General features: G+C 41.4%; 2 protein-coding genes across 5 annotated transcripts in view; both read left to right on the top strand.

The window, feature by feature from the left end:
• rbm45 (RNA binding motif protein 45) lies at nucleotides 1-17,623 on the top strand. 3 transcript variants are annotated; one of them, XM_002935680.5, is made up of 10 exons: nucleotides 1-407; nucleotides 2,596-2,718; nucleotides 3,663-3,789; nucleotides 4,007-4,150; nucleotides 5,726-5,902; nucleotides 6,140-6,269; nucleotides 6,818-6,857; nucleotides 10,888-11,054; nucleotides 11,714-11,921; nucleotides 17,337-17,623. In XM_002935680.5, the coding sequence occupies exons 1-9, from the start codon at nucleotides 129-131 to the stop codon at nucleotides 11,904-11,906; spliced, it is 1,380 nt and encodes a 459-aa protein (XP_002935726.1). In that variant the 5' UTR covers nucleotides 1-128; the 3' UTR covers nucleotides 11,907-11,921; nucleotides 17,337-17,623. The 3 variants fall into 3 exon arrangements, with proteins under 3 accessions (XP_002935726.1, XP_031748754.1, XP_002935727.1); XM_031892894.1 differs by lacking the exon at nucleotides 17,337-17,623 and adding an exon at nucleotides 12,766-13,613 and having other exon boundaries at nucleotides 6,818-6,905; XM_002935681.5 differs by having other exon boundaries at nucleotides 2-407; nucleotides 6,818-6,905.
• Nucleotides 17,624-23,412: 5,789 nt separating this feature from the next.
• Nucleotides 23,413-25,057, top strand: part of osbpl6 (oxysterol binding protein like 6) — a 121,911-nt gene continuing 120,266 nt past the window's right edge. The window contains exon 1 of one of the 2 annotated variants that reach the window (XM_002935685.5): nucleotides 23,413-23,778. The gene's annotated coding sequence lies outside the window, so the exon portion shown is untranslated. The remainder of the gene's footprint in view (nucleotides 23,779-25,057) is intronic. The other variant, XM_004917740.4, reaches the window with a different exon arrangement.

Below are 25,057 nucleotides of genomic sequence, written 5' to 3'. Positions count from 1 at the left end.
ATGACTGAGCGTCGCTGGGCCTCTGACGCTACCGGAAGTTGTGTCTGTAAACACAGCCTGGCGAATTCTGTTGTTTTCTGCCCTTACAGCGGCGCAATCCCCTCTCTAGTTATCGATATTAGGCGGTCATGGAAGATAGCAGCGGGTTCCGGCCCTCGGGGGGCAACTTGGAAGATCCCCCGAACAGCAGGGTATTCTTGGTGGTCAGCAAATATGTGACGGAGGATTTAATCAGGGAAAGGTTCTCTGATTTCGGCGATATCCAAGATATCTGGGTGGTAAAAGACAAGCAGACAAAGGAGTCTAAAGGGATCGCGTTTGTCAAATATGCCAAGTCCTCTCAGGCGTGTAAGGCAATGGAAGAGATGCACGGCCGGTGCCTTAGTGAGAGCACCAAGCCCATCAAGGTGAGCGCTGCAAAGGCGGGGTTTCCTCCGGTCATTGGTACCGAGCCCTTGGGCTTTGCTCGCCTGCGGGGCCCCGGGCAGTGTAAGAGGGATTACCCACAATGCCAACTGGGGTGAAATATTTGGGTCATTTTTATTTGCTCTCTAACATGTATTGATTGATGTATTCTGCAAGGCGAAAAGCTCAGCTAGAAGCCCAGCGCTTGGGAGATTTTGTCTGAAGCTTTGATATAGAGCTGGGCGGTATGACCAAAAATTTATATCACGGTATTTTTCAAAATTATATCGGTGTCACGGTATTTGACGGTATTTTTTTTTCCATGCATGATTAGGTGTTAACCCCATTTCCTAATAAATTAGAGAATAATTAGTATTGAAAATCAGAGTCAGGCAAGCCAAGGATCGGCAACAGAAAGTCGTAAGGTAAATCAGGCAGGCTTAGTTTCCCAGGCAAGGCCGCAGACAACATAGCACAGGAGGAGGCGTTTGATAGCTTTAAATACCCCCCACGCATTCGCAGAACCGGCGCTGTCAGCGCGTCACGGACGTGCACGCTTTGACATGTACGTGCGCTTTGACGCACGCGCACCTGGACGCGCGTGCGCAACGTCCCATGGACAACGGGACGCGCGCACACACGCAAGGAGGCGCGCAAGACCGGGCCGCACAGGTGAGTACCCTGACACCCCGGTATTGCGGTATCTGAAAAATGAATATAGTTTTAAAAAAAAAATATCGGTATTAAACGGTATATTGCCCAGCCCTACTTTGATGTTTGCCTGAATGAATGGAACACCAATAACTCCTTATACAAGCCCCTAACCACTGCCCTAGGGTAGGTGGGTGCTACAAACGTGTGTATTAAATGGCAGATATAGGGTGGTGTCAACTCTACGAATCTTAATGTTTTTGCAGACTGTACGCAAGGAACATCTAAACTGCAACTTTAGCTATTGCTGAATCTCTAATGAGATGTACTAATGCCATTCAAACTTATGGTTATAAAAATGTGTGTAAGGTTTAGGAAGTCATGGAATACAGTCCAATACAGTATTGCCTGCCCTGTAGGAGGTGTTAAATAAAGAGATCTCTGCAATCCAGCCTAGTGCTTTCCAAATAAGATCTGTAGCCTCATTTTAAAAACCAGTGTGCTTTGTACTTGCACGATATAGATCAGGGGTGGGCAAACTTTTTGGCTCAGGGGCCACATTGACTTACAGACGGCCCGGGCCGGACCAGCGTTATGCCCAGGGCCACCATTAGAAATCACGGGGCCTCTCAGCTCCCACCCAGCATCCTGCAGCTCCCCACCCCAGCATCCTGCAGCTCCCCACCCCAGCATCCTTCAGCTCACCCCCAGCATCCTTCAGCTCACCCCCAGCATCCTTCAGCTCACCCCCAGCATCCTTCAGCTCACCCCCAGCATCCTTCAGCTCACCCCCAGCATCCTTCAGCTCACCCCCAGCATCCTTCAGCTCACCCCCAGCATCCTCCATCTCCCCCCTCAGGATCCCACCCAGCATCCTCCAGCTCCACTCCCCAGCATCCTCCAGCTCCACTCCCCAGCATCCTCCAGCTCCACTCCCCAGCATCCTCCAGCTCCACTCCCCAGCATCCTCCAGCTCCACTCCCCAGCATCCTCCAGCTCCACTCCCCAGCATCCTCCAGCTCCACTCCCCAGCATCCTCCAGCTCCACTCCCCAGCATCCTTCAGCTCCGCCCCAGCATCCTTGAGTTCCGCCCCAGCATCCTTCAGCTCCCCCCTCAGCATCCTACAGCTCCCCCCAGCGTTCTTCCCATCATCCTCCTCCCACCAGCTACCCCCCCCCCCCAGCGACCTACATCTTCCTTTGGCTCCATGCTCCATCCTCCAGCGACCTCCTGCCTCCTCCGGCTGTGTCAGTCCCCCGGCTCCCGCTGCATCTGAAGTTTTATACGGTTGCGCCCCGTGCGTTCAGACGTCACGCGCACGCACGGGGCGCAACCAATCAGGAGTCGGCGGGCCGGATTAAAAAGGTAAACCGGCCGGATGTGGCCCGCGGGCCGTAGTTTGCCCACCCCTGATATAGATAAATAGGGTACAACTGACCCTTTCATTATATTTGTACAGTTATAACAATAGAGCAGTGGGGGAATTATTACATAATGGCGTGTGTCTGCAGTAATTTAATCTCTGAATCCTTTTTAGGTCTTTATTGCACAGTCAAGAGGTTCTACAAGTCACCGAGATGTTGAAGACGAAGAGCTAACAAGAATTTTCGTAATGATTCCAAAGTCTTACACAGAAGAAGATGTAAAGCAAAAATTTAAGGTATATTAGTGTTTATTTTAATTGTATTTCTACTGAATAGACTACTGGCATCTTGCCAAAAAAATACATACGACAACCAATGATAAAGGGCCAATAACAAGAATCATGAAATCTCTGCAGATTCATTTATGAGTTCTGTAATCACTGAGCTAATATCTAAAATGTCCTCTAGGACAAGGCTTTTAGTGGCAATGGAAGCTGTAATATATGGCCCTTTGTTCTTTGCATAAACATAGCTGATAAATTGCACGTATGTATTTGTAAGAAAACAGAACACTAATCTTACCATGTTTTTGGAAACATGAACAGTGCAAAGAATCTGAATGCATATACATTAGTGCCTCTTACTGGACCTTTGTATTTAACCTAAAGTTACTTAAAGGGGCCTGTCAACCTAAGAAATAATTCCAAATCCTTTTGTACCATGTCAGTAGAGCAAAATAAACTTTACTATGTAAATCATTGAATTTCTTTTCAGTCACGCAGTCACCATTTTGTGTACACTGTTATTTAGGAAAGCTTTGTATTGCCCCAAAATCTTATACATCTGCCATCTAGGTGACATCTAGGAAGTGCTGAATGGAAAGTTAAAGTAACTGTTATTTGAAATCTGAGCTGTCTGTCATATATTTCCTGCCCTGCATCTATGTCTCAGGCATAGAGGCAGGACAGGCAACATATGATTGACAGCTCAGATTTTTAAATACATTTATTTACAGGTATTGAATTTGGGTTTCATGTTTAATTTTTAAAGGAAGTTTATTATGCAGCTTTTTATGTGTGGGTGACAGGTCCCCTTTAAATAAAAGTTGTCAATTTACCATTGAGATGTTATAGAAGTACAATATTGAAAGACTCCTTACTGAGGCCTTATACCCTTATCACATATATATGTTAATGAAATTTGTGTTGCTCACTTAATACTGTTTTCCATTGATATTTAGGAGTATGGACAAATCGAGTATTGCTCAATTATTAAAAATAAGAATACCGGTGAAAGTAAGGGTTTGGCATATGTGAGATTCCTCAAGCCTTCTCAGGCTGCCTTGGCTATAGAAAACTGTGACAGAAGTAAGTGCTACTTTTTTATGTATTTACTTATAAAGAAATGCCTTATTTACCTATGCTCTATAAAGAGAATATCATGCATCCTTCTGCCTCCGACTTCTGTTTTTGTACATTAACTCTGCTAGAATTGTGCCAATTGCTTACAAAGGAGCACTGTCTTTTGTATCCAAAAATATACACCTGAGGGTAAATTTCAGCCCTAATAGAGAGTGTTTTGTAGGTTTTAAGGCAATCTTGGCTGAGCCTAAGAACAAAGGTGGAAGTGGTGGAGGCGCAGCAGAGAATGACTACCACAACAGTGCAAGGCAAGAAGCAATGATGCAGCATGACCACGCTGCTGCTGCTGCCACTGTCTTTCCTTACGGTAAGAATTATCATTTTGATAACTTGCTAGAGTGTTGGAGGATCCTGGGATATCATTACAAAAGTAACATTTTGGAGCCTGATTAGAATGGGGGCGGGACACAGAATTTTTATTTTACTGAGTTCTGCGGACTTAAAGGGGTGGTTCACGTTTAAGTTAACTTTTAGTATGTTGAATGGCCTATTCTAAGCAACTTGTTACTTGGTCTTTATTATTTATTTTTTAAAGTTTTTGAATTATGTACCACCTTCTTCTGACTCTTTATGACTTTCAAATATGGGCCACTTGCACTGGCAGCCAAATTTTATTGTTATTGTTACTCTTTATTATTTATTTATTTTTATTCTGGTCCTCTCCTATAAATATATCAGTCTCTCAATCAAACCACTGCCTGGTTGCTAAGATAATTTGAACCCTAGTTCAACCCTAGTAAATATTGCAAATTGAAGACAAAATGTAAATTGTCTCAAAATATTTATCTCCAAATCATTCCTAAAATGTGAACAGCCATGCTTGCAAAACAGACAGTGACTGATGGATGTCAGTTAAGCCAATGTCAGTTCCATTTCCAGGATGTAGTAAAGTCTTACATTAAGTTATGACTAGCGCCAACATGCTGCAAGGTTTATTGTAGTTGTACACAGCACCAAAACCATACAGCAATCCTTGGCTCATTACTATATCACATGTACTACTACTTTCCACTTCTGCTTCCTTCCTCTGTTTGTGCTGTCATTGTGCTTCTTTAACTTTAATGATTGCTCTTTTTTATCTGCCAACTACCACTCTGAACATCTTTCCTATCACTGACATGATTGCACCTCACTAACTATCTCTGTCTTTCTTTACTAACGTGGCTGTTTCATTGTAACTGTTCTCCCTCTCTGTTCTTTCTCTCCTTTAGTTTCATGGCCATTTCTCATCTTCACAAGCATTAATTTACATAGTGCCAGTGAGTTACATAACACAATGTTATTAACACGAGATACAAGATAACACAATAGTATTTCTCCCAAAAGACTAATACCATTAGGTAATAAAGTAGTAAATGGATAAATATGCACCAGCAATTATAAGAAATATAAAACGATACTGCAGTTAACACCCATTCTTACAAACAACTTTTCCAGGCCTACGTTTATTGCCATATATTTGAAATTCTATACACATATATTAGCTGTAAAAATTAAAGAATCCTGTTTTAATAAGTGAATGTGAGTAATAGTAGACTAGATACTAAACTGTAAAGGCAAATGGGCCAATTTGGACTTTTTTGCCACCTTATTGTTATGTAGTTCTGTGGGAGGTGGGCAAAATACTCCAAATTACCCCTCAATGTTGAACTGGAAGAAACCTGTGGGGTTTCAGATGAGTGATTATTATTGCCTGCATGAAACTATACTGGTCTCTTTTAATTCTGAGTTAGAGTGGCTCAGTGATTATAAGAGTTTTGTCCCCTGCCTCTGCGCTACAAAACACCAGGGGCTACAGAATGCTCTGAAATAACCTGTGTGATATAGGTTGGCAAGTAAAAAGTAAACATTTTAATGCCCTTTTTTTGTTTTTGCATGAAAGAATATGATTATGCATCTTATGACAAAAGTGCAGATGCCAGAACGCAGGAGACCATATCCAAGAGACTCATAGTTGTTTCAAGACTTCCACTGATTCAGGAGCAAGCACACAATTTATTTGATCTGGTTCCTGGTCTGGAATATTGTGAGGTCCAGCGAGATCCATATAACAGTTTTGGTAAATAGTTATTTAAATTTTGCTTTGTATTGTAATCCTCACTGTAATTAAATACTGCATTGTTTGTAAAGCTCAAATCTCTGTCTTTAATTCTCTTAGGACATTTTATAATTTGTGATAAATTAGGTTTTAGAGCTCACAAATAATTTGGAAGGTGTTATGCAAGACAGTATCCTGCCTGTTTAACTGTTTGTGTGGTATCAGAGTCATTTTTACATCTGTCATGTTTTTTGCTAGGCCATGCTATTGTACAATACCAGAACATATCATCCGCTATATATGCCAAGTTTAAGCTGCATGGATTTGAGTATCCTCCTGGAAATCGTCTTGGGGTCTCTTACTTAAATGATGGTGGCGATGGCTCTGAGTAAGTACAGTGGGGGGTTTTCAGTGTTGAAAAGCCAAATAAGAATCTGTACACTGAAATGTACATGTTTCTTCATTGTCATTCGGTAGAGTAGGACTGTCCAAATGATGGCAAATATTGAAAATGTGTCTCCTTAAGAACTATTTATATTCAGGTTTGGCATGCTACATTATGTAATTGTCCTAGTTAGCCACACTGCTCTAGATTGCTTAATCAGACAAAATTACTTTTTTAATCAGGCACCTTTTATTACAAATGTTTTATGCCTGTTTTCATTAAATTTGAAATTAAAAATAGCACAGCTATTTCAATGTATGCATTTTTGGGTCAAAAGTGACAAGTGATGTCCACTCATGTGAGTTAAAAAAGCCTTGAGGGATTAGTAAGCATTTCTCTGCTAAATATGCAATCCGATAAATGCTATGTGGGGCAGTAGGCTAAATGTTACAGTATCTGCCAAAATTGGATTTCCTGATTATGTGCTGCTTTAAGGCTGACCATATTAATGATTACTTTGTTCATTGAAAACTTACTTTCCCAATGTGCAGACTTCTTCGAAAAATGGCTTCACAGATGGTGGCTGCTCAGGTCAGTTCAATGGTATGGGGCTCTTCACAGCATTATCCTACAGCACCGGTGTGTATAATATCACTTTTACAATTTTTTTTTTCATTTTATTTATTTATATAGTTATGTGTTTCGTCTAACAAAAGGGCAGATTCTCCAGCATTCGCTACATAAAATTCACGAGTCTTATTTATTTAGGTTCTTGCACAAGGAAAGTCCAAACTTAAATGAGATAAAATGAGAGCCCAAATAACTTCAAGTGTGTTCCAAACACAATTTCCTTCACCTTCCTTCACCTGTATATGTAGTACATCCACTGCACTGGTGGAACTGTGGGACTGGCAGGTCCCTTCCTCCCACAAATAGTGTAGTAATGAAGCCGGACACGCAATGATATATGCAGTCGGGGTGATTACCCCATTTATTGTGACCACCTAGATCAACATTTTGGGGAATGCACCCTCCCTTCGTCAGGAGGGAAGTGTGTTGCCATTTACCATTAATGCTACTGTATCTTTGGACCTGGGTGGCATTCCCCTACACTCTGCAGCCTCACCACCCCACACCCTGGGCACAGAGAGCATGCACAGTGTTCCACACCAAACAGTGTACAAGTGTAAAAGTGAATACCTAAATAACGTACAAAAAACACGCCTCAATGGCATCAGTAAGTGCTAATTATCACATCACACATGATCCTTGTTAGTTTTACACTGTTCGGTAGCACAATCACCACTAGGTGTCACCACTACCTCTTTAAAGTCCATTGTGATATAGTCATTTTGTGAGTTTCTTACACTTTTTACACCTTTTAAAGTGTAAACGAGTGTTCTTTTATAAAAACTGACGTTTTGTCAAGGCTCCTTGTTTCTTTGCAAGGGTCTCTGTTGGGACCAAAACATCAGTTTGATTAAAGAAGACTTTTTTTACTTGTAAGTGCAGTTTATGTTTGCTGCTTTATTCTAAAAAATTCTGGCACACAGAGAGCAAACTTTCGGCTGTTTTTGAAGTTTTATTAAAAAAAAAAATCCAAAGTTTCGAGCATAGACATGCTCTTCCTCAGGGACAAACCGGCAGACTGAAAAGCAGCACAAACATTTAAACCCTAACCAAAAAAATGCACCTGATCACTGCACCTGTTTTACATTGGTTTCCATGGTTACCAAGGACTGCTTTTGGTGCTAAATTTGTTTAGTTAGGGATTAAATGTTTGTGCTGCTTGGTGTCTGTTGGTTTGTCCCTGAGGAAGAGCAGTTTGTGCTCCAAACGTTGGGGTTTTTTGTAATGAAACTTTTACTGTACATTAAGTCCCAGTGTGTGCAGCACTCTGTCTTTCATTAATTCATTCATTTTGTCTTGTCCTACACTTAATGGTAGCAGCTTATCCATATGGTGCTGGCATGGATGCAAGCCAGGTAAATTCAAATATCAATGACCTGGAGAATACACATTTTCTCTGGATTTGTGTAATTTTATTGAGACATCCCAGCACTACAAGTTTTGTCTTACCAGACTGATATTTGAATTTGAAAATGTTGTACAGCCAGCACGGGGTCTGTAAACTGTGAGGAGTACCTACTGACGACATTGGGAGCTACGGCAGGACTTGATGTCTTTGCCCTATTAGCCACGTGCACACAAGACAGAGAGGGAATACATATATTCATCTTCAGTGTTTAAACTGAGCTTGGATTTTATAGAGAGAAGTTCTCCTTTCTTTTTGTAATGCATGTGGTGGTTTTCTCTTGTCGAAAAGTCCTTTTATGCTTCGGGAAGCTTATAAAATAAGGCTAGACAGGCTACATGACCTTTAGCAATATGAAGGCATTTCACAAAGTATCACCCTGCGAACACCATAAACATGGTTGCTGCTAGACAGCTAATAACATCTCTGCTTTGGTCTATGTGCCAAATGTCTTCTTAGAAGTCTTGTTATTAAGTAAATAATAGGCTTCTTATTTAAGCAGAAGCACTAAAGCACTTCAGAAATATATATGAAGGTACAGTTCTTGCCACTAAAATCTGAGTTTCCTGCCTGAAAAAAAAACCTGACTAGTCCTTCTTGCCAGAAAATTCAGCAATAATCCACATTAAAGGAACAGTAACACCAAAAAATGAAACAGCTTTAAAGTAATAAAAATATAATGCACTGTTGCCCTGCACTGGTAAAACTGGTGTGTTTGCTACAGTAACACTACTATAATTTATTTAATAAGCTGCTGTGTAGTCACGGGGGCAGCCATTCAAGCTGGGATAAAGGAGAAAAGGCACAGGTTACATAGCAGATAACAGATAAGTTCTGTAGAGGGGATTATAGGCAGTTGGGGGATGTTCTTTTTTCCCATAAAAACAATCAACGCACCAGAGGTCACCCCTTTAGATTAGAGGAAAGGAGTTTCCATTTGAAGCAGCGTAGGTGGTTTTTCACGGTGAGGGCAGTGAGGTTATGGAATGCCCTTCCTAGTGATGTGGTAATGGCAGATTCTGTTAATGCCTTTAAGAGGGGCCTGGATGAGTTCTTGATCAATCAGAATATCCAAGGCTATTGTGATACTAATATCTACAGTTAGTACTAGTGGTTGTATTTATAGTTTATGTATGTGAGTGTATAGATTGGTAGGTGTGGGTTAGGTGTGCTGGGTTTACTTGGATGGGTTGAACTTGATGGACACAGGTCTTTTTTCAACCCTATGTAACTATGTAACTATAGTGTTTTATCTGTCCTCTGCTATGTGCCTGTGCCTTTTCTCCTTTGAATGGCTGCCTCCATGGCTACATAGCAGCTTATTTATATAAATTATAGTAGACTTTCTGAAGTAAACACACAACTTTTACCAGTGCAGGGCAGCAGCACATTATATTTTAGTTACTTTTATACACTTTAATTTTTTGGTGTTACTGTTCCTTTAAGCTCATGGGAAATTCATTGTGACAATGGATATATCCTTCCAAACACCTATTCCAGTGCCTCCATTTTTCAGACTAACAGGTCCACCTATTTTTAAGTTAGATTGGTAGCTTTATGCACTCTAGGTGCTTTAGACCCCTGTTGTTGTCACTTCAGTGTACATTCTCAAGTTCTGTACTGCACATGCACTTACAGGGGAGGCCAGGGATACCAGGTAGGACTGAAAAAGGCTGCAGAGTGGCACTCAGCATAAAGTACTTTTATTGTTTTTTTGGAGAAGAGGGGCTCCAGCCTGGGATAAATTGCACATTCAGGTTTTAACAAACTCCCCAAAAAATTGCAGCTGAACTGGGCTAAGTCCATAAAGATTAAACTATAGCCAAGGCAAAGTGCAAAATTTGTTGTGCAAGAACAAGTCAGTCTAGTTTCTACCAATTACAGTCTAACTGTCTTTTCCACTCTCTGTGGCATTGCATGGAAACTGGACGTACATGCATATACTATGTGACTAATCTAATCTGACTCCCATTAAAAGCATTCATTTTTTAATTCAGACGCCAGCTGAGTAACAGACCTAGGGGAAAGGGTCTTCTGCTACATTGTATTGTATCAAGACTCAGAAATAACCCCTTTCAATGGCTATTGCAGGTATTGGATCTGTTAAGCAGAATGCTCAGGGCCTGGGGTTTTCAGGAAATACTCTGGGGAAAAAAGTTTAATTCATGTACTGGGTTGCTAACAAATACATTATCTTTCGTTGTGCAAAATGGACATCCTCATTACTTCCCCCAGATTTTTCAGTGCTCCTTACCTGTTGACTCGAGCCACAGGAAAAAAAAACCCTAGCAACAATCTGGAAAGCTGCACATTTTATTAATACTCATTAATTTATTTTATTATTATTATTATTATTTATTAAGTCTCATTATTGGTTATAATATACAGATCAAGATCTAGTCATTTTAACATTTAATAACATGAATTACTTTATCAGGTTTTCATTGAAGTTAATTCTTTTATAATGAGTTCATAGTAATCTTAAGAGCAAATTATATGTGTTTGGCTTCTCCTTTTTGTGACAGAAGGTAGTCTCTTTAGTTAAACAGTATCTGAGGTATAAAATATGCGTATGTCTGTCTGCAGCCTTATGAGCGACCATATGCCTCCCCAGTTACGTCTCAGCTCCAGACAGACGCTGCTATTCCATCAGTAAAAAAGAAGGCTCCAAGCGATGCACAGTCGAAGGAAAGGCTATTCATTGTGTTTAACCCCCACCCATTACCCTTGGATGTAATGGAAGATGTTTTCTGGTAAGGTCTTTGCATTTAATAAGCATTTGCAGGCTTCTGGTATTAATTAAAGGGATTTTTCAAAAGAGCAAACAGTTGTTTATATATTTAATTTTGAAATCTGACATGGGGCTAGCCATAATCTTAGTTTCCCAGGTGCCCCAAGCCATGTGATAAACTTCAGTCAGCCTTTACTGCTGCGCTGCAAGTTGAAATGTTGCCCCCCCCCATCCTCCCCTAAGGCATTAGCCTTAATAGTAAAACACCCAAGTCTGGCCATGACTCCTCTAGTTACACGGAGTAGGAGAAGCAATAGCTTATCTCAAAGAAATTCTATTGTGCAGTGCCGACTCCTCAAAACTCAGGATCAGGCACAATGCACTGAGATGGTGCCTACACACCAAAATTACAGTTAAAGAAATACATTTATTGGTTTAAGAATAACATTTTAAATAGTAGAGTGAATATTTGCAATACACACAGTGTAATTTGGTAATAAGAACTACACGATAAAAATCCGAATCCCTTTAATGTTTTTTCAGTGGTGCATTGTATTATTTGTTCCCTATGTCAATGGAGAATGCTTCAAACCTAGGAATATGCATGTCTGCTGAATCGCATCCTTTAGATACATGCAGTGAGTCATAAAGTAATGGATTGTCTTTCTGTTACCCCACAAGTCGTTTTGGGAATCTTATTGAAGTGTATATTGTACCGGGGAAAAACGTTGGCTACGCCAGATATGCGGATCTCTCCAGTGCCAATGACGCCATTGCAGTTTTACATGGGAAGATGGTAAATGGTGTAAAGCTGAAAGTGATGCAGGCAGATTCTCCCAGAGATGAGTCCAACAAGAGACAGAGAACCTATTAAACATGTTTAGATCAGGTAAGTGCTTTGAGCCAGAAAGGTAAAAAAAAAAAACTTACAGGACCCTACTTCATATAGAGTCTGTCTGTTTAAAGGCAAACTGTTGCCTAAACTTTTTCCTGTACTTCGTACCGGCTATAGGGTAGGTGATAAGTACAGGGCCATACTACACCCAGCACCTACCAGCTTTCCCTAATTGTATGCCTGGATGAGGCCGGATGGGGGATTCCTACATGGTGGTGTGTGCCTGTTTATTTTTGATAAATAAATGAGCCCTCCTGCAATTTGCAGCGCAACACTGATAAATGCCCGCTTAGGTTTTTTTCCAGTGAGAAAGTACCCTGACCATTTATATTACAAAAACTATAAGAAAAATTTCAAGTATCCACTACAGTTTTGAACTGGTTTATATCAAAGGGTAAGAAAAGGTGGATTTACTGTTAGTCACCTCCTAGTGACTCCATTCACTGAGTTTTATTTTCTCAGTACTCAAGTGCCAAGCTTTTGCTTACCTTTTTCAGGCATGCTTATTGCTGACTGACACTCATGCATACACAGTTAGGTGGAACCAGAAAATGTACTCTTGTGCACGCTCAAGCCCAACTGGGAATGTGGGGGGCATCCCACAGTGAATCCACCTTTACTTGCCCTTTTAAAGACTATTTCACTTTAATACATGCATAGAATGAAAGCAGCCAGTCATTTTGTAAGACAGAAGTGCTTCTAAACCAATAGGACACTTTGGTGGAAACGAGAGAGCAACCAAATTGTGCACACCAGTAAGATATAATTTGAATAGGACTGATGTTAGTGCTGATGAACGGTTACAAACTGATCAGACTTCTTTTTTCTCTGCAATCAGTGTAGGCGTGCAGGTAGAAAAAAATGGATTTTGACATTCAACAAAAACAGACTGAGAAAAATGATGGTTTAAACAAATGAGACAGCTTATAATTGTCACCTATTGGATAACAGGTAGCATTGGAATATCCTAACTGGAAGCTGGGTAAATCTTCTGGTTCTGTTTTTAAATTGAACAACATTATTTATTGGCATGTAAGGGATCCTCATTATAATATAATCTGACCCTTGAACATGCATGACAGGCTGACTGCCCAATATAACTATTTGCCCAGTACTGCAGAATTTTTAGGATGGCCATACAGGGGCCAAAAAAATCCCCTGGTTTCAGGAGCTTAATGGTCCACGTATGAGGCCATCTGACAGGCCTGGCTGAAAATTGACCAGGTTTAAAAATCCCATCGGGGCAAGGACCTTATTGACTCATTAATGTGGTCCTTGTTTAAACAGCCTGCATTTACCAACACTGTGATCTGATCGTTTGGCTCAAGGGCCACGACATTGCTCACCTCAAGCCAAACGAGCAGATGTTTAAATGTATGGCCAGCATTAGAAGCTACTTGCCCCCTGCACCTTCAATCTCTCTTTTGCTGCCTGGTAAACACAAAGAAGACATGACAATGAAGCTTTTATGACATATGAAGACAATAAACCTTTAAGACCAACACCACTTAAGACGTGACCTATTGATTTTATATTAGTTTTGTTCTTATTGATTGTGGAAGCACAGATTTATCAGATCTGCTAATTTATTATACCCAGCAGCTGAACCAGGGATCTTAACAAGCACAAATGTGTTTTACAAGGCAAATGATCAGTCTGACAAACTTTTTACATTGTCTCCCTTTAGGCTGATGCCACACGCGGCGTAGGGCTGATGTTTTCGGCAAGCGGAAAATCGCTTGCCGAAAATTCAGCCCTACACCTGCTACTTGTGCCTGCACCCGAATGAATGGGATACGCTCGGGTGCAGGCACAAGTAGCAGGCGTAGGGCTGAATTTTCGGCAAGCATTTTTCGGCTTGCCGAAAAAATCAGCCCTACGCCTGGTGTGGCATCAGCCTTAAAAGAAAAGTAACAACAAAAAAATGAAAGTGCAGTGGTCATTAACATCAAATAAAGTTGGCATTTTTTTACTTTTTTTACTTTACTTTACTTTGTTTATTGCAAGGTAGACATTTAGGATAACCACCCCTGCATAATGGACTTCTGCTAACAAAACAGTCACAATAAATTGTAAAGGAAGGGGGTTGTATAATAGCACTGGAATTTTCCATTGCAAAGGGATTTTTGTGGCCTTAATATGGAAGATTTCTTATACTGTAGAAGACTCCTAAACTTCTGTTTGGTATCCATTTAGCATTGGATTGAGATTTTCATTGCCAATAAAAGAAACAATTTATAGATTTACAGTATTTGAATAATCTCTCTCTCTAACAAACCCTCACATAAACTGCCATTGAATGCATGTAGTTAAGCTATTAGTATGAACTTTGTAGATATATACTAGGGATGCACCGAATCCAGGATTTGGTTTGGTATTCGGCCAGGATTCTGCCTTTTTCAGCAGGGTTTGGCTTCGGCTGAATCCCCGTTCCTGGCTGAACCTAATCCGAATTCTAATTAGTATTTGGTAGGGTTAAATGTCACCACGTGAACACAGAAGTGGAAAATTTAACCCTTACTTATCCTAATTAGCATATGCTATTTAGGATTCGGTTCGGTATTCAGCCAAATCCCTTGCAATGAACTGCATTTGGTGCATCCCTAATATATACACATACACTTTCATAATGGAAGCTCTAGTATATGGTATAATGGTGTTCTCCGTGTACAAGCACAAACCAAATGTTCCTTTTAAAGGAGCCCCTAGTTCAGCCAGTGCAAGAAATACTTCTAATTCAGACATTGTGACCATTCTTTGAAAATAACTCATGTAAATATTGCATATTTTAGAGAGTTGTTGCTGAGACAGTTGAGAGTAGTAGGTGTTTTGTTGGCTAGAAATGCTGGCATGAAATGGGAACCTCGCCCATATGCTTCAAGAATGTTGGATTTTTATTCTTCAGATTTTCTGTGTGTGCTGCTGGAAACAGCAGGACTGGATTCTGACTCTTACGGAGGCTCCATGTTGAATAATACACACCATAAGAAGGGCTTTCCTTTCTCTCTTTGTAGAATAATTGATAAGGCCAGCCAGTGGAAAATGCTGTATGTGCCCAATGCCCTGAGCACCTCCTTTATGAAACTGACACATCTTGCAATTTAAAGAACAAGTCCTTAATAAAAGAAAACATAATTCTAAGCAACTTTGCAATACACATTCATTACCAATGTGTGTATATATAATTGCTATTAGAAGTAGTGTTTGTCTGTCCTTTTCTATTCCCTGCCCTGGGGGCTCTGGCATATGAACCAATGTAACACAAGCAACAGACTGACCGACCTGCCTCGCTGGAGGAGACTGACATTTGTTTTGTTTAAAAAACAAAGTAAAAAGTAACAACTTTTCAGCAAATGCTGCTTTCTATAGCAATTACATTTACAAATAACTTTTGAAGCACTGAAAATGTTTAATTAATTCACATTGGAAAGTTGCTTTGAATTATGTTTTCTTTTATTAGACATGTTCTTTAAAGTAAATTTCCAAGTACTTGAAGTCCACAGATGTCCAAATACTATCTATTCCATGTAATAATATAATAGTGCTTACAATTCATTCAGATACAAGTTCTCCCTGCTTGATTTTATAGCAAATTTTATTTAGTTCTCTTCAATTGCTATTTTTGATCTTGAAGTTTCTCTTCACTTTCATTAGAGCCTGTTTGGCTTCTATTCCAGCAGGAGGAGTCTTTGGGAATTGCAGAGGCCTTTTGATGTGCTTAACATTTTGTTCTTCTCTTCATTTTCTCCTGTATAACTCCCAGAGTGCCTTGGGTTTGTGTTTGTAGGCAAGTTAGGCTCTCCACAAATGAGTTAGGGAAGGTAATATACAGGGCTGTGGGCCTTCTCCCTCTCTGTGGTGCCCCAGGGATTAGACAGCAGAGATATTAATTTTGGGGACATTTCCACTGCCTATGAATTTTCCTATTTCCTAACTTGTATTTGAATGAATTGTAAGCACAATTATATTATTATGTAATGAATTGGAGTTCTCAATACCAATAAGTTTTTTTTAAATTTTGATTTGTGTAATTGATTTCAGGCACTTGTAGTACTAGTGTAGGTGTTGGACACTAGTCTCTACCCCCAACCAAGGGTTTTTTTGGAACTAATATTGACCGATTAGTAGTAATGAGTTTCGGCAGGTTTAGCCATGAAAAAATTCCAACAGACTCCAATGGCTGCCAGTGTGATCCAGATATGTATGTGTTGGTCCCCATAGAGAAATTGCATATGAGAAAGCATTTGAATTGGCAGTTTTTGTACACAAAGCTGCATTCTTGCTTAGCTGACCGTCAAAACAGAACCCACACAGATGTACAGTGCCTGCCGCAGGCACCTAATCTTGCACTGAGTTCATGCAACTTGTTAGCAAGTGATTTTAAAGGTCAGATTGTGAAAATGTCTGTGTCCAATAGTGTGTATCCTTCCCTGTCTGAAATGTCTTTTTACATTCAGTCCAGACTATCTTGTACAACACCGTATATTGGGTCACCCGATAACATTGCAAGACTTGTCGCTGCGTCATGTACTGTGTTTGTGGACATTTGTGTTTTTCTCCCCAACACCATAGTGCAGAGCTTCTCACTAGATTGAACATGTAAACCCTGAATGGGCTGACTTGCTGTGTAATGGGGTCCTGTGAAGAATAAAGGGCAGGTTGTGGCTGATGAGATGTCATCATCACAAACTACAATGTGAGTGCCAGACACAGGCGCTGTGCTTGCAGTGTGTACAGCCCAACCACTATTGGTCCCCTGTTCATAGAATAGGAATCCTTGTTAAAGGTTGTGTTTTCCATTTAAAAAAATGTCACATTCACATTTCTCACATATTCACATTGCACCTGAGACTAGAAGACCAGACACACATTATACACACACATATATGTATATGTAATAGCAGAAATGTTAAATGCTACTGTGGCCTCCAAAATAATAATGCTATAGCCTTGGGCATGGGAAATCATTTCGGACGTGGGGACTTTTGGAGGAACTTACTAAGACATTGGCCCATAATATACATAGGAGCTAATGCATTTTGGTGAATGTTAATACAGTATGGAATCTCTTATCCGGAAACCTAATATCCAGAACTTGGCAATCTCCCATAGAGTCCATTTTAAGCAAATAATTCTATTTTTTAAAAATGATTCCTTTTTTCTCTGTAATAATAAAACAGTACCTTGTACTTGATGGTAACTAAACTGCATGAACCCATATTGCTGGCAAAACATTCCTGTTGGGTTAAATTAATGTTTAAATAAGTTTTGTATGGCGATCCAAAATACAGAATTACAGACCCTTTATCTGGGGAAGCCTGGGTCCCAAGCATTCTGGATAAAAGATCCCTTACCTGTAAGTGGTGCTAGATAACTATTGTTCATATATCTATTGTGCTCTTTCTACAGAACAGAGACTAAGTTTTGACATGACCCTCAGCTGACTGACAGAAACCTGACTGGAGACAGCTTTTATGTACTGGTTTAGTAACATGCGTGTTTAAAAAACGGGAAGAAAAAAGTGACATGGTCTGCATTGAGAACCTTTATTGTTTTTTTGTTTTTTTTAATATAATAATTATTATTACTCTTATGAAATAAGCAAGTAGCAATGTTTAACAGTCCTTACTTTTTTATTGTTGAGGTTATGCATAATCTGTACATTCTTGAATTAAATAAACATTGATTTAAATGTTTGCGTGTGGTTTTCTTTTGGCTATGGGGTTGGGTTACAATTTCATTGTTAATTTTATTGCTTAGCTTTCTGTTCAGGGCATCTCCTATTCACCATCTAGCCTCTTATTTAAACATTTTACATTTTATAGGGTAAAAGATTGAGGATATAGGATAACAATTATGGGGATATACTTTACATCATATTCATAGCTCTTATATTCTATAAACTATATATACATACACACACAGGAAATGTTTGTTTATAAATAATATATATTTTCCATTTTGTTGAAGTAGTAAAAGTTTGCTGGTCCTAAAAAGAGAAACTTTAATAAAAATGTTGAAAAATGACCTATGTCAGGATTTTGTTATATCGGAGAGAGTTTTGGGCTTTGGACTAATCCATCTAGAGCCTTAAGGCTTCAGTTTAGCTTTTCAAAGCTCTTGTGGATTCAAGTAATGTCATATATAAAATACACGGTATTAGTCAGTCACTGTTAAATTCTAAAATAGACGAAAACACCACCTGAGTGATACAGCAAACACACAGGAGCTCTTGTGATGTGTCTAGGGAAAAACTGTAATTACAGGAAAGAATTCTCATTGGTGGTTTAATTCCAGGCCCTTTGCAAAGTTCAAAGATTAGGCCCCCCTTGGCTCATGAGATGGGGACAGGCACAAGAAAATATTAGTGTGTCATTTAGCCATGCTGAAGATTATCAGATGTCAAGGATAAAATATATTTATTGACCCCCTAATCTCACCCTAATTTTCAAGCTGGGCTGTTAGATGTAACAAGAAGAACAAGTAACTAGTCTCCCCAGTTGCCATACTAACTGGTCCTCAGACTGAACTCTTGCTGTTGCTCTGCATATGGAAACACTATAAGCAGGTTCAAGTCTACATTTGGTCTGGACTTGCATTAGCTCAAAACAACAGGTACAAGACAACTTTATTCTATTAGTCACTTTGACTATAGTTACAAAAATACCTAGAGCAAGGGGCTTTTCTTGCAAAAATAATGTTGTTTTCTTAATCCTGAGTTTGGGAAACAACAGTTTTGCCAACAGTATAAGCTGCATCCCCACATAATGGTTTAAAGGGGATGTATAGTATAAATGAAAAAAAACTCCAATCTTGTAGGCAATTAGGAATAATATATGGTGCTGTTTCCCTTTGGGCTAAACATTAATCCTATCTGTAAAAATGGCCCCTTTATTGAAGCGCCCTTTAGATCCTCTCTGGTCTCTGTCTGTGCTGACGGCCCCTGCCAGAAGCACAGCAGGAGTGGGAAAGCCGATCACAGCCCTGCAGTCACACAAGCATAGTAAGGCTTCAGTTTCCTATCAGGTCAGTCTAGCAGCTGATTGGTTCCTATCTTACAGTGCAGTGTGCCAAGTTTGTTCAGAAGCAGTGGCCAGCTCCATGTTGTAGCTCCCATTGTTCCCAGCTACAGTCAGGTGATTCCAGTGGTGGCAAATAAAAAGGGCAACCATTTGGGAGCCTTAATCTTGAAAGCAAACTGCAGGTAAAACTTAGGGCAATGCCCCACTAGGCAGATTGTCAGGCTGCGGATAAGCCGAATCTTCTAATCGTGTCAGCACTGAATCCCCCTGGGTGCAGGCACATGCAGCCGATATCCGCCAGCAAACCCCAAGTCTCACATTAGCTGACGGATATTGGCTGCGTGTGTCTGCGCCCAGGTTGATTCGGTTCTTATGGGTTCAGGCACAATTAGAAGATTCTGCAAGCGTAAAGGTGCATTGTCAGCCTGTGCTTATATGCATCCACCTTGTGGGGCCTCACCTTTAGACCAGTGTGCCACATATTTATGCACAGGTTGAAGATTGTTGAAGACCAGACTCAGAGAAACACTGCTCCGGCACTAGTGGGGCTTCTGACCCGCCTATGGGGGCAATTGGTCAGCCCAAACCTGCCTGACCCATTGGTGCCGCTGGGTTTCAGGATAACCTGCGCATTACAATACATACAGATGCAGTACAATGTAATTTCTACATGCAAAGCAGTATTCCCTGGAAAGAAAGTCAAGTTTGGTCCTAATTCATGGAAACACAGGTAAGTGGCTCCCTGACCCCTTATAGGGCACAAAGCAGTTTAATGAGTATGAATTCTATATTTCATTGTCGTTTCACACAGGTTTGGAAAGGCACAAAATTCCAGCGAATGCTGTTTTGCACACCATACAAAAAAGTGGCTGCAATATTTGGCCATAAATGACATTTTATGTGCTCTAATTGGAACCACTTAGTTGGCGTTACAGAATGCATGTGCTCTATGTGGAACCACTGACTGGGCTTTACACTTTCTGAAACGTAGAGCTTTGTTCTTGAATATTTATATAAGGGAAAGAACGCAAATCTCTGGCTGAGGAAAAGGCATATTTTAACAGAAGTCAGGTGCTTTTCTGCTTGTGACTACCATATTGATCTATCTCCTTTTTTCCCCCCAGTAATGTGATCCTGGCTCAGTCTTCCCTAAAGAGAGTCAATGATCTGCTGAGTTGTATAGTAACCCTGCCGACCTGTAATCTGTGCCAGACAAGTAGAGATAAAATAAAATCACAAAAAGTAAGCTCACTTAACCTTTCAATAGTAATAAAGGAAACTACACTCTTGAATACTGCAGGTCTCTATAAAAACACGGTAATGGGAAATGTTTACTGACAGGGCCGCTGCTGCCAACAGGTGAGTTGAGAAACTTGCTACAGGCAGCAGCACCCTGCGAGTTACCAGGGGCGGCAAAAATGTAGATTTTTCAATTGCAATTGCCCTCTCTGCAATAGCGATGTGCATCCACCGCAACCCACACGGAAGCTCCTATTGGCAGGTGCAGAGAGTGAGGGGGATGGGGTTGGAAGGGCTGCCTCAGGGTGGGAAGGGGGCAGAATCACCCCTGTTTACTGATATGTATGTGACCTGAAGTCCTCTGGTATCTTTCAAAGCAGCTGAGTGTGGCGGGAGGGGACCAGGCAGAACAGGGGTGGGACTGGGGCAGATGTGGCCACGAGTGGCATACCAAGGGGGCACTTTATGTCACCCACCCCATGTGTATGCAGCGCTGATCCATTCTAGAAGGTCAACACGCAGGACAAGGTTGTTTTATTGTTTGTGATATCAAGCCTATAGCAGCTCTGTAATTGTTCAGCTCTGTTAAAGAAGAATGAGAGAGAAATGAACATATGTTCTTGTTATAAGAAATTCTGATTTCCATTGTATTTGTCAGTCTGATTTCTAACACCAACCAGCACATCAGTACCTGTGACACCAAGCCCTCCTGCAGGAATGGCTGCTACTGTATAATGGTCATTCTTGGGATTGTCCCACCATTCCCCATCATGGCGTGACGGCTGCATGCTCAGTGCCCTACTGGTACATTCACACAGCAAAAAGCTGAAGTTAAAGATAAAAATATATATAAAAAGTGACCTGGAATGTATCACTGTAAGAGCAAATCCTTATAAAAATGAAGTCAAAACACAAGATTTTGACTGAATTTCATTGCACTGGAATAATGTCCATATTGCAATATACTGCAGCCATATTCAGCATAAGGAAAGGATCCCATTCTCCCTTTCATAGTTTGGATTATCCAGTGCCACCCCAATAGGGATTGTAATATTCAATGAGCAGATGCCTGTGGGTGCACCGCCCAACCTGTCCCTGTAGGGTTACTGTGCAGCCATTTCTCCTGTGTACCCAAAATATTGGCAGGTGAGCAATAATGCACTGAAACATCCACATTGTGGAACCCCCATACGGAGGGGTAGGGAAATCCTTCTGATTAGTGACACACAAGAAACTATTTTCTAAGAGTCAAATCCATTCCCTTTTAAAAATATACAGATCCCTAGTCCTGCCAATGCTATCTGAGCCAGGTGAGTTTGAGGGCAAAGGCACCAGGAAGCAGAACCCCTGTGGCACCGTGCCTTACTCAACAGCAGAATAATAAGCTTTAAACTTTGCTAGATACAAACCCCAGCGTAACATTACAGCATTACAGCATTCAGATTCTTCAGTGCAGTTACATATAGGACTTGCCTCTAAGCTTTGGCATTCCATCAAAATCTGGGCATCCAGCTTAGTCTCCTGTCTCCTAGTAGCACCCTGATACATTGCTGCACTGTAGGAACATTTAGCATCCAATTATTTTTATCTTTGCTGTATAAAATTAACTAGACCATTTGCAGTTCGTCTCCATTTTTTATTGAATTATTCAACTTTTTATTCTGCAGCCTTACAATTTGAAATTTCAACAATTCTCTGAGTTGCTAGGTACCCACTTACCTTACCAACCAGGCAGCAGTTTAGAAGTCAGAGTAGAAGGTAAATAGCACCAGAGGCCTGTATGGTAAAATAAGCAATAAAAGCAGGGTCAGGCCATGCCCACTGGGATGCCCCTGGTAGTTGTCTGTGAGCCAGCTGTCCCCACCACTCAACTTTGCTACTTACTTCAGTGTTAAAAATTAAAGATGGCTGTGCATTCCACAGTGGAAAGCAAAACAGCAAAACAGCAGAGGGGGAATGGCAGTGACTGGGGCAAGCGGGAGTGGTGGTGGTTGGGTGTTGGGCCCTTGAGTCAGGAAACCATTGGGCCCTAGGTACCTCAGTCAGTTTGTGAATGAGGATGCTCATGTCTATATTAGGGAGAGCAAAATAACTGGCCAAAGCTGCTCCTCTGTTATATGTGCAAAACACAATTCCTGGCAGACAAGTCACTTTTCCGATAAAATGATGCTGCCCCACTGGGGTTCAGAGGCATAGCTAGAGTGCATGTGGGTGGTAAGATTTCCCCAAACACTATACTCAGTACAAGATTCTATTACATTATAAATAGACATTGCAGTTACCCCAGATGGCCTGTAGGTGGAGGAGTGATATAAGAAAGTCTGTCCTGGGGCAAAAAGTATTTTAAGATATATGAAAGGTAATTTACAAAACCATTGCAAAGAGCAGTTAAGCCCAGAATTTCAGCATAATTGTGGCTGTACAGGGAGTTGCAACATCGCACTTGCAACAGAACAATGCATAGAACTGTATGTGGGCAAGGGGTAAAAGCGTCTCTCTCTCTACTGGAACAAGGACAGCACTTGTCTATATCTATATATTTATATTGTTCATGCATTTTTAATACACAATTGATTGTTTTTGGAATATAACTCGGTGTTGCTGGTCTTTTTTGGATATTTAAATCATTTACCTTGCACCCGAGCTAAGAGCTGAAGCAGAGTGCCACCCTGGGTTCGCTGCGCTATATATTTATTTATATATGTCTATATAGTCTATATATATAAAACAAAAGCGGTGTCCGCACTCAAAGGATTTGTATCATAAGAATAAAAAATAAATTTTATTACAAAATATGAAACAGGAACATTGTGAACCTCAACGTTTCAGCCCCCCACAGGGACCTTCGTCAGGAGGAAAAAAAAACCCACAGCGCCTATACATATATAGCGATATCTATATATGATATTGATGCCACCTTGGTATTATATATAAAATATAACTATAGAAGCAGCATTAGAGGTTAGAGTAGTCAGGGTGCCCATGGTAGTGGGGGGGGGGGGGGATACTGGCAAGCTGTGGGGCCCTGCTGCCTGAGCCCCTGTATCAGTGCCATAGCGGTGCCAATGCTGGGACTGGGTAGATATCACATTGGGACACTGCAACTGCTGAGCGTCTGATAGGATTCCCTGGCACATACGTTCCTATGGTAATAAATCGGTATCTGCAGTGTGGCGCTAATGATATGTGGCGCTAATGATATGTGCCCCATCCGCACATGACTGCCCATTCCCCCTGTGACAAGCGGCATTAGCCGGCCCCGCAGCCCTAGGACGTTCCCATGCAGACCCACTCCGCGCCGACTCCGCTCCGGCTCTTCCATGCAGCCGCCTGTCCCTGTAGGATTGCACATGCCTCTCACTGCAGGGAGGGGCACCCGGTAACCCCGGCTGGAACTGCGGAGAGGAGCAGCGGAGACTGGGGAAGTACAGGCAGCGGGAGAGCCCGGAGAATCCCAGGAGCTGCCAGACTGCTGCAGTGTCGGACAGGCTGCTACAGACGCACTGATCCCTGTCCCCTCATGTGAGGCTTCGGCCGGTGACATTTGTTGGCCGCATCCCCTTGGCTTAGTGCTGCATTGCTGCTCGCTGGTAAGTGCATCACTACCTTATGCAATTGTCACTGTGCATCTGCTCTATAGCAACGTCTGCTGCATTAGCCCATAATGTTGCCATGCAATACAGAGAGGAGCACATTGCAGGGGTTTGTGGATCGGCAGGGGGATCCCACACTCACTTTGTAGCAATGTAACCTTGCTGCCTTCTGTGCTTGCAACTTTACAATTCTGTCTCTTTTTCTGTCTGTCCAAATGCACATGTTGTAGGTCAGGGAGGCCCAGCCGCTGCCCAGGGAGTAGGGCAACTGAGAATTCCTTGTTAATATATACTTATGTTTCTATACTGCCCACACGGACCTGGCCTAATGAGTGTAGCAAATGGGACAACTATACATTAATGCTGCTGGCTGATTATAGCAGTTATTAGTTACTATTAGCAGGCTGGGAGTGGATTCCAAGCACCTGTTACTCAGTCCTTTTCCCCCCACCAAACCCCCAGACCTCTACTGGTTTGTGCAAAATCAGTCACTGTATAAGGGGAAAAAGCCCACTGGAATGCAGTATAGAATAACCCTATACTAGCCCATGTGCTGAACTGGGACTGCAGATCAATGTATCTGATGAGCACTAGTTGTATCATTGACCTGCAGCCCCCCTGCAATCCTTGACAGTTCCATTTAGTACTGGGGCCAGTCTCAGTTGCCAGAGAGAAATAAAAAACAGCATTATTCAGTGTCTGGTTTATTTGGATATTCAGCAGACCAGTTGTTAGGGGGCTGCCGAGGGCAGGTGTAATGATCAGAGCCGTGTAGCCGGCAGGCCTCTGTCTGCTCAGGTACAACTCTCAGTATGCAGGAAGCAATCTCAGGGATGCTGGGAGTTAGAGTTCTGTTACAGCTGGGTCAGGCCATACTGTGAATACCTAATATGAGCGGGCATGCTTGGTACCAGTGCTGTGTGAGATGATGCCCAGTCCCTGCTGAAGGACAATAAGTGGCATTAAGTGAAACCGTAGGAATGCCCTGTTTGGCAGATGGGTGCAGATGATGTCATAGTCTTTTATTGCCCCCCCCCCCATCACTGCAAAGTGAATTGGTGAGTGGGGAAACTGATGTAGGCTGATGTCATGCTGACTCAATGCCGGAGCCTTGCATGTCTACTGTTTATTATGAGTGCTCTGGGAAAGAGAAACATTTGCTGCTTATATATACACATATGAGCTGTACACACAATTACAATGTAAGAACATTCCTAAGTAGGTGTGTTGCTTAGAAAATGCTTCTGTGACTATCAATGGGGTGTGAAAGCAGAAA

This window comes from Xenopus tropicalis, chromosome 9, assembly GCF_000004195.4.
Source record: "Xenopus tropicalis strain Nigerian chromosome 9, UCB_Xtro_10.0, whole genome shotgun sequence".
NCBI lineage: Eukaryota > Metazoa > Chordata > Amphibia > Anura > Pipidae > Xenopus > Xenopus tropicalis.
This window is presented reverse-complemented; position numbering and strand designations above follow the sequence as displayed.

Bases quoted from the DNA above. Each gene is read 5' to 3' on its own strand.
- rbm45 (XM_002935681.5), top strand. From the start codon at position 129: ATGGAAGATAGCAGCGGGTTCCGGCCCTCGGGGGGCAACTTGGAAGAT. The intron at 4,151-5,725 runs GTAAGAATTATC...TTTGCATGAAAG, and splicing joins TGCCACTGTCTTTCCTTACG to AATATGATTATGCATCTTAT. The intron at 11,055-11,713 runs GTAAGGTCTTTG...TTACCCCACAAG, and splicing joins GTAATGGAAGATGTTTTCTG to TCGTTTTGGGAATCTTATTG.